Source organism: Littorina saxatilis, linkage group LG16 (assembly GCF_037325665.1).
Source record: "Littorina saxatilis isolate snail1 linkage group LG16, US_GU_Lsax_2.0, whole genome shotgun sequence".
Classification (NCBI taxonomy): domain Eukaryota; kingdom Metazoa; phylum Mollusca; class Gastropoda; order Littorinimorpha; family Littorinidae; genus Littorina; species Littorina saxatilis.
In genome coordinates this window covers 11573201-11584551 of record NC_090260.1, presented here as the reverse complement: position 1 = coordinate 11584551, position 11351 = coordinate 11573201, and the positions used below count along the sequence as shown (strand labels likewise).

The following is an 11351-nucleotide window of genomic DNA, read 5'->3' as shown; positions in this document are numbered from 1 at the left end:
GTGATAAGATAGGAATACAGAGACATATTTCTTGGGACTTGACCCTTGCAGGTAGGTGAACTGAAAGTAGTGTGTGAACAGAACAGAACCAATTATGTTTGTTTACCATCGCATGAAAGCAGGAAAGAGATCGTCGTCAGATTGAATTACAATAACATTAGCATGCTTCCATTTGAAACTTCTCGGTCTTCATCGTGGATTGACGCCCTCCCAAAGTCTAATTGAAGCCCTCCGTCGCTTCGCTCCGTCGGGTTTCAATTACCTTTGGTCGGGCGTCAATCCCCGATGAAGACCTCGAAGTTTCAAATGGAAGCATGTTAATGTGTAAATATTGTTGGATATAGGGGGCAAAACAAAATACAATAATGTCACCTTTGTGATTGAAATATCGATTTTCCAGAATCGAAACAAATCAGTTAATTTTTGAGTGGATTTTCCATAAGCGAATTTGTAAGATAACAAGCTGAAATGCAATCCCATAGTCCGGACTAAGTCAAAGATCATGTAAGGAAACTGTCAAACAAACTGATGAAAAACTGTAGCCGTGAGAGTGCCACCTCAACGTTTTAAAATGGTCAAGTATGACCTCATCAAATAACCCCAGCAAAAATCAGCAACAAAAGTTTCAAGCACACACACACACACACACATACACACACACACACACACACACACACACACACACACACACACACACACACACACACACACACACACACACACACACACATACATACATCGGGAGACAAACCTCACACGCCGCTCTTGTTAAGACATTCAGTCATCAACACATCCACCTAACGACACACATCCACCCAACTACACACATCTACCTAACAACGGATCTACCCAAAAACAAAAACATTCAAAAACAACAAACATCTAGCCAACCACACACATCTACCCAACAACGGATCAACTCAACTACACACATCTACCCAACAAGACACATCCACCAACCACAAACATGCACCCAACAACGGATCTTGCAAACAACATACACATTAAAAACAACAAACATCCATCAAATTACACGCATCTCCTCAACAGCTGAGCAGATATACCTAACATAACAACTCCAAACAACACCCATCCATCAAACAAACACATATCCACCAGCATAAGACATCTACCACAACAAACACATATCCACCAGCAAAAGACATCTACCACAACAAACACATATCCACCAGCATAAGACATCTACCACAACAAACACATATCCACCAGCAAAAGACATCTACCACAACAAACACATATCCACCAGCAAAAGACATCTACCACAACAAACACATATCCCCCAGCATAAGACATCTACCACAACAAACACATATCCACCAGCATAAGACATCTACCACAACAAACACACATCCACCAGCAAAAGACATCTACCACAACAAACACACATCCACCAGCAAAAGACATCTACCACAACAAACACATATCCACCAGCAAAAGACATTTACCACAACAAACACATATCCACCAGCATAAGACATCTACCACAACAAACACACATCCACCAGCAAAAGACATCTACCACAACAAACACATATCCACCAGCATAAGACATCTACCACAACAAACACACATCCACCAGCAAAAGACATCTACCACAACAAACACACATCCACCAGCATAAGACATCTACCACAACAAACACATATCCACCAGCATAAGACATCTACCACAACAAACACATACCCACCAGCAAAAGACATTTACCACAACAAACACATATCCACCAGCATAAGACATCTACCACAACAAACACACATCCACCAGCAAAAGACATCTACCACAACAAACACATATCCACCAGCATAAGACATCTACCACAACAAACACACATCCACCAGCAAAAGACATCTACCACAACAAACACACATCCACCAGCATAAGACATCTACCACAACAAACACACATCCACCAGCAAAAGACATCTACCACAACAAACACATATCCACCAGCATAAGACATCTACCACAACAAACACATACCCACCAGCAAAAGACATTTACCACAACAAACACATATCCACCAGCATAAGACATCTACCACAACAAACACACATCCACCAGCAAAAGACATCTACCACAACAAACACACATCCACCAGCAAAAGACATCTACCACAACAAACACACATCCACCAGCAAAAGACATCTACCACAACAAACACACATCCACCAGCATAAGACATCTACCACAACAAACACACATCCACCAGCAAAAGACATCTACCACAACAAACACACATCCACCAGCAAAAGACATCTACCACAACAAACACACATCCACCAGCAAAAGACATCTACCACAACAAACACACATCCACCAGCATAAGACATCTACCACAACAAACACACATCCACCAGCATAAGACATCTACCACAACAAACACACATCCACCAGCAAAAGACATCTACCACAACAAACACACATCCACCAGCAAAAGACATCTACCACAACAAACACACATCCACCAGCAAAAGACATCTACCACAACAAACACACATCCACCAGCAAAAGACATCTACCACAACAAACACACATCCACCAGCAAAAGACATCTACCACAACAAACACACATCCACCAGCAAAAGACATCTACCACAACAAACACACATCCACCAGCAAAAGACATCTACCACAACAAACACACATCCACCAGCAAAAGACATCTACCACAACAAACACACATCCACCAGCAAAAGACATCTACCACAACAAACACACATCCACCAGCAAAAGACATCTACCACAACAAACACACATCCACCAGCAAAAGACATCTACCACAACAAACACACATCCACCAGCAAAAGACATCTACCACAACAAACACACATCCACCAGCAAAAGACATCTACCACAACAAACACACATCCACCAGCAAAAGACATCTACCACAACAAACACACATCCACCAGCAAAAGACATCTACCACAACAAACACACATCCACCAGCAAAAGACATCTACCACAACAAACACACATCCACCAGCAAAAGACAGCTACCACAACAAACACACATCCACCAGCAAAAGACATCTACCACAACAAACACACATCCACCAGCAAAAGACATCTACCACAACAAACACACATCCACCAGCAAAAGACATCTACCACAACAAACACACATCCACCAGCAAAAGACATCTACCACAACAAACACACATCCACCAGCAAAAGACATCTACCACAACAAACACACATCCACCAGCAAAAGACATCTACCACAACAAACACACATCCACCAGCAAAAGACATCTACCACAACAAACACACATCCACCAGCAAAAGACATCTACCACAACAAACACACATCCACCAGCAAAAGACATCTACCACAACAAACACACATCCACCAGCAAAAGACATCTACCACAACAAACACACATCCACCAGCAAAAGACATCTACCACAACAAACACACATCCACCAGCAAAAGACATCTACCACAACAAACACACATCCACCAGCAAAAGACATCTACCACAACAAACACACATCCACCAGCAAAAGACATCTACCACAACAAACACACATCCACCAGCAAAAGACATCTACCACAACAAACACACATCCACCAGCAAAAGACATCTACCACAACAAACACACATCCACCAGCAAAAGACATCTACCACAACAAACACACATCCACCAGCAAAAGACATCTACCACAACAAACACACATCCACCATCAAAAGACATCTACCACAACAAACACACATCCACCAGCAAAAGACATCTACCACAACAAACACACATCCACCAGCAAAAGACATCTACCACAACAAACACACATCCACCAGCAAAAGACATCTACCACAACAAACACACATCCACCAGCAAAAGACATCTACCACAACAAACACACATCCACCAGCAAAAGACATCTACCACAACAAACACACATCCACCAGCAAAAGACATCTACCACAACAAACACATATCCACCAGCAAAAGACATCTACCACAACAAACACACATCCACCAGCAAAAGACATCTACCACAACAAACACACATCCACCAGCAAAAGACATCTACCACAACAAACACACATCCACCAGCAAAAGACATCTACCACAACAAACACACATCCACCAGCAAAAGACATCTACCACAACAAACACACATCCACCAGCAAAAGACATCTACCACAACAAACACACATCCACCAGCAAAAGACATCTACCACAACAAACACACATCCACCAGCAAAAGACATCTACCACAACAAACACACATCCACCAGCAAAAGACATCTACCACAACAAACACACATCCACCAGCAAAAGACATCTACCACAACAAACACACATCCACCAGCAAAAGACATCTACCACAACAAACACACATCCACCAGCAAAAGACATCTACCACAACAAACACACATCCACCAGCAAAAGACATCTACCACAACAAACACACATCCACCAGCAAAAGACATCTACCACAACAAACACACATCCACCAGCAAAAGACATCTACCACAACAAACACACATCCACCAGCATAAGACATCTACCACAACAAACACACATCCACCAGCAAAAGACATCTACCACAACAAACACACATCCACCAGCAAAAGACATCTACCACAACAAACACACATCCACCAGCAAAAGACATCTACCACAACAAACACACATCCACCAGCAAACGACATCTACCACAACAAACACACATCCACCAGCAAAAGACATCTACCACAACAAACACACATCCACCAGCAAAAGACATCTACCACAACAAACACACATCCACCAGCAAAAGACATCTACCACAACAAACACACATCCACCAGCAAAAGACATCTACCACAACAAACACACATCCACCAGCAAAAGACATCTACCACAACAAACACACATCCACCAGCATAAGACATCTACCACAACAAACACACATCCACCAGCAAAAGACATCTACCACAACAAACACACATCCACCAGCAAAAGACATCTACCACAACAAACACGCATCCACCAGCAAAAGACATCTACCACAACAAACACACATCCACCAGCAAAAGACATCTACCACAACAAACACACATCCACCAGCATAAGACATCTACCACAACAAACACACATCCACCAGCAAAACACATCCACCACAATAAACACTCACGTTCCACACAGACGTCCTGTCCATTGGAGTAGTAGTAGCGGGGAGTACAGAGACACTTGTCCATGAAACACTCAGCGTTGATGCCGTCAGGACAGTCCCCGTCAGAGTCACATGATTTTTCCAGCCAGGTTGCTGATCAACACACACACACACATCATTTCTTTTCATTTCATAATTTGGTGTTGTTGTCATGTTCATTACAGTATTGTCCCGTCGCTTGAAAATGAAGGTCGCTACCTCCTAGTAAAAAGCTAGCAGCAACAGAGTCGCGCTACCAAGGTGTGTGCGTGTTTATGTGTAATTAGCCGCATGCACTTATGGCAGAATGGCCGATGTCAGAACATGGATACCGTCTCTGAGTGTGCACGTAAAGTTGACCCGTGTCCGTCCTGCTCGGATTCGAACTCATGACCCGCAGAGGACATGTCCAGTGCTCTACCCCCCCCCCCCCCCCCAAAAAAAAAAAGAAGGAAAATTTAATGTGAACGAAACAATAACAGGAGCACAGAGTGATAAGATAGGAATACGGAGACATATTTCTTGGGACTTGACCCTTGCAGGTAGGTGGACTGAAAACAGAACAGAACCAATTCTGTCTGTTTACAACCGAATCAAAGCAGGAAAGAGATCGTCGTCAGATTGAATTACAATAACATTGACATGCTTCCATTTGGACTTCTCGGTCATCATCGTGGATTGACGCCCTCCCAAAGCCTAATTGAAGCCCTCCCAAAGTCTAATTGACGCCCTCCCAAAGCCTAATTGAAGCCCTCCCAAAGTCTAATTGACGCCCTCCCAAAGCCTAATTGAAGCCCTCCCAACGGAGTTTGTTGACTTCGAGTATGCATCACTTTTGTCACCCCTCTGTATATGTTAATTATTGTACTTGAATGCCTACCCGGCTCCCACCCGGCTTGACCATTTTTATTTCATTTCCTTTTCTTTATGATCCCACAAGGCATGCCTACCCGGCTTTCACTGAGATAAAACTTAGACGTTCTCATTCACACACACACAAATGTAAAATTAAAATCAACAACAGATTATAAACAAGTCATGTGAAGCAAAATGTATACATTTAGTCTATCTGTCAAAATCACAGAATGAAACTAAACACACAGCAGTATTGCCGATTACCCACTCGCACTGCTTGCTGATCGCTTGCAGTGACTAATGCCTGTTTATCCCACATATTTGTGACATACTACTCATGTCATAACAATATCGTTGACTCCACAGTGCATGTGCGAGGTCGTGTCTGGCAGGGACCTGATTTTCCGCTGCCTGCACGATATGCTTTCTAGAGTGACGTCGTTTTGCTTTGACATCAAAGATTACACAAGGCTTTCCAGAGATCCAGGTTCCATTTCACGCTTCTTCAATCTGGGCGCTTCGACTGAGGGACGTTTGGACCAATAAACACGCAAGTATAGTATGTAGGATAAACAGAATACTACATGGCTTCCTGTTTGATACCAGATTTACACTCGTTGGGTTTTCAAATATTGAAAAGTTCGCTTTCGCTGGCAGTTCAATATTTTAAAAACACAACTGGTGTAAAACTGGTATCACATAGGAAGCCATGTAGTATTCTTTATATAGCTCAGTATAGCGACTAGCGCTTCACCAGAAAGCACGCTTTTATCAATTCCTTTGAAATTTATTCTGAGCTTGTTTTAATCAAATATTTTAATATCTATATGTATGGATTGGACACTGGATTTCCCTTCTTTGAGCCATGTGACGTCAGAGGCCGACAAAACTTCATATTTTGGCAGCCGAGACTACAAAATAGTGCATGTTTGAGTGCGTTCAATCATAAAAACCAAAAGGAATTCTAACCAGAATCGATCGATACATAAATGTTATTTGTATTTCTGACCAAAATATGACATTTTACACAGATCTCGACAGTCATTGTTCACCTCGACCGCTGGACACTGGCTGTCTGGAACTGTGTCAAATGTCATACTTTGGTCAAAATACAAATAACGTGTAATGTTTTGGAATCAGGAAATACAACAGAATAGATTAAATAGTTTTTGAATAGATTACTAACATTTCGATTTTAATTAGAGTTTTCGGATTTGTAATGACCAAACTCATTGATTAATTTGTAAGCTTTGTCCAGAATTGTTTGACCAACATTTCAATAAATGTGATCGAAGGATGAGGGTGTCATCAATGACTCACACACACATACACACACACACGCACACCCACACACACCCACATACACACACACACACCGTCACACACACACACACATACACACACACACGCACACCCACACACACGCACACCCACACACACCCACATACACACACACACACACCGTCACACACACACACACACACACACACACACACACACACACACGCACATGTACGCGCTCGCATTTGTATTCTAAAACACTCGGGGTTTTGTTCTAAAAGAAATTAAAATCTAAACTGGCCTGTATTTCCCTCTATAACTTTAACTGACAAGACCACACTCATTTTCAAACAGCCAGGATCATGGATGAGGACAAGACAAGTTACTCAGCAAAAAGGCCATAGTGGTAATCATACATCTAATGACACTCAATTATTCTTTGAAAAAAGTTTTGGGCAAAGTTTTACTAAATTTCTGTGTTTATGTTTTTTCTGTGAAAAAAATGCGACGTTAAAATTCATAAATTTCAGTATACGATTCTTTCAATTAAGCAAACTGGAAGATGCAGACATCCAGTTCATAACAAAAGCAAAACCAAAAATCCAACATTACAAGTCAGAAGTGAGAAAAGATGTTTTATTTATTGAGAAGATTAATCATGTTAACCAAAAACTTAAGTGGAAGCACATTGTACCCGATATCAAAAACAAAACTTGATCTTGACAATGCCAGAGATTATATTGTAAATAAACTGTCGCCATTGAGTTTTGTTAGTTAATTCCGCTTACCGCAGTTGTCACTGATGAACTTGTTCATGGGCACCACAGCCGAGGTGTCGTCATCACACACAGACGTCAGACAGTCGTAATAGTAAGCAGCTAGGGACGTGTCTGACGTTGCCAGGCACTCCGCTTGCGATGGATCAGCAAAGATGGCCACGCACTCCATCGCGGCTTGCTCTTTGTCTTGACAGCTTGTGAATTTGCTGGCCAGGTCCTTGCAGGTTGGACTGCAACATTGACATCAAGGCAATGTTCATCCCGATCGCATTCATGAGCAAGGTTCAAGTAAGAATATTACTTTAAATTCAAACCCTGAATTATTCCAGTGCCATCTTGTACAGAATGCACGGCCAGAAACCACATTCATAAAGTAGGACATTTAAGTTAACATAGTACGTAGGAAAACACATTTTACAAGAAATAAGGTTGATCGGAGATCAATAAGTCGCAATCATGTTGTTAGACATTGTTTAGAGGGAGGTAATGCGTGTGTGTTGCGTGTAATGACTGGGTAGCGGAAAGAAGGATTTTCATAATGAGGTTCTGTTCTCATGGTGAGAGACACATACAGACAGAATGCTAGGAAGCTGTTAGAGAAGACGAGGGTAACTGTAACAAGTCGCGTAAGGCGAAAATACAACATTTAGTCAAGTAGATGTCGAACTCACAGAATGAAACTGAACGCAATGCAACGCAGCAAGACCGTATACTCGTAGCATCGTCAGTCCACCGCTCACGGCATGGTAGGCAGTGAAATTGACAAGAAGAGGGGGGTAGTACAGGGTGACCCAAAAAAAAGAGTACCCAAACAAAACGTCATAAATTGAACAAAAATAAAGCAATCTTCATAAAATTTATTTACACACACAAGTAGCCTCTGCATGATTTCAACAGAAAATGTTAGCGTTCTAGCTTGTCTTTCAGGAAAGTTATGCTCATTCTACAGAACATGCTCCAAATGGCCTCCCCCGGATTTAAATCCCCCAGATTTCTATCTTTGGGGGTTCCTGAAAGACAACGTCTACAGGAACAACCCACAGACAATCGCAGAACTCAAGCGAGCCATCACAACCATTCGCGGAATCTCGCAACAGGAGTGTGTGCGGGTGATTGATAACTTTGCGCGGCGAGTTCAAGTTTGCCTGAATCGGCGCGGAGGCCATTTGGAGCATGTTCTGTAGAATGAGCATAACTTTCCTGAAAGACAAGCTAGAACGTTAAACTTTTCTGTGCAAATCATGCAGAGGCTACTTGTGTGTGATGAAGATTGCTTTATTTTTGGTCAATTTATGACGTTTGTTTGGGTACTCTTTTTTTTTGGGTCACCCTGTAGTTGCGCTGGGAAGGATAGCACGCTTTTCTGTACCTCTCTTTGTTTTAACTTTCTGAGCGTGTTTTTAATCCAAACATATAATATCTATATGTTTTTGGAATCAGGAACCGACAAGGAATAAGATGAAAGTGTTTTTAAATTGATTTGGAAAATTTAATTTTGATAATAATTTTTATATATTTAATTTTCAGAGCTTGTTTTTAATCCAAATATAACATATTTATATGTTTTTGGAATCAGCAAATGATGGAGAATAAGATAAACGTAAATTTTATAAAAAAAAAAATTTTTTCACAATTTTCCGATTTTTAATGACCAAAGTCATTAATTAATTTTTAAGCCACCACGCTGAAATGCAATACCGAAGTCCGGGCTTTGTCGAACATTACCCGACCAAAATTTCAACCAATTTGGTTGAAAAATGAGGGCGTGACAGTGCCGCCTCAACTTTCACGAAAAGCCGGATATGACGTCATCAAAGACATTTATCAAAAAAATGAAAAAAAACGTCCGGGGATTTCATACCCAGGAACTCTCATGTCAAATTTCATAAAGATCGGTCCAGTAGTTTAGTCTGAATCGCTCTACACACACACACACACAGACAGACACACACACACACACACACACACACACACACACACGCACGCACATACACCACGACCCTCGTCTCGATTCCCCCCTCTACGTTAAAACATTTAGTCAAAACTTGACTAAATGTAAAAACGATGCAAACGATTCTTTCAATTAAGCAAACTGGAAGATGCAGACATCCAGTTCATAACAAAAACAAGACCGTAGCATCGTCAGTCCACCGCTCATGGCGAAGGCAGTGAAATTGACAAGAAGAGCGGGGTATTCGTTGCGCTGAGAAGGATAGCACGCTTTTCTGTACCTCTCTTCGTTTTAACTTTCTGAGCGTGTTTTTAATCCAAACATATCATATCTATATGTTTTTGGAATCAGGAACCGACAAGGAATAAGATGAAAGTGTTTTTAAATTGATTTCGAAAAAAAAATTTTGATAATAAATTTTATATATTTAATTTTCAGAGCTTGTTTTTAATCCGAATATAACATATTTATATATGTTTTTGGAATCAGAAAATGATGGGAAATAAGATGAACGTAAGTTTGGATCGTTTTATGAATTTTTTTTTTTTTTTACAATTTTCAGATTTTTAATGACCAAAGTCATTAATTAATTTTTAAGCCACCACGCTGAAATGCAATACCGAAGTCCGGGCTTCGTCGAAGATTACTTGACCAAAATTTCAACCAATTTGGTTGAAAAATGAGAGCGTGACAGTGCCGCCTCAACTTTCACGAAAAGCCGGATATGACGTCATAAAAGACATTTATCAAAAAATGAAAAGAACGTCTGGGGATTTCATACCCAGGAACTCTCATTTCAAATTTCATAAAGATCGGTCTGGTAGTTTAGTCTGAATCGCTCTACACACACACACAGACACACACACACACACACACACACACACACACACACACACACGCACGCACGCACGCACGCACGCACGCACATACACCACGACCCTCGTCTCGATTCCCCCTCTACGTTAAAACATTTAGTCAAAACTTGACTAAATGTAAAAAAAGCAAAAATGTAGACGACTACCTTTAAGTTATCACATTTAATTGGACACTTGCACGATTCACTGTGACTAAAACGTGTGTCAAGTCCTTCTCTCTTTGGTGCACATAAATCCACCACACTCAGCTGTTACTGCCTGGAAACCAGCACATACAACTCCGCTTTCACTTGCCCTTTCTTCGCCTTTTCATGCCAGTTTTCTTCACTCGCCTTTACATGAGTTTTTTTCACTCGCCTTTTCATGACAGTTTTCTTCACTCGCCTTTTCATGAGTTTTCTGCTGTTGCCTTTACATGAGTTTTCTTCACTCGCCTTTTCATGACAG

General features: G+C 41.3%; 1 protein-coding gene across 1 annotated transcript in view; it reads right to left on the bottom strand.

Annotated features, from left to right (window-relative positions):
- Positions 1–11351, bottom strand: part of LOC138950403 (uncharacterized) — a 35886-nt gene that overhangs the window by 4850 nt on the left and 19685 nt on the right. The window contains exons 5-6 of the mRNA XM_070322144.1: positions 8088–8308; positions 5146–5277 (exon numbers count right to left, since the gene is read on the bottom strand). Of these exons, the coding sequence (XP_070178245.1) occupies positions 5146–5277; positions 8088–8308 (353 nt within the window). The remainder of the gene's footprint in view (positions 1–5145; positions 5278–8087; positions 8309–11351) is intronic.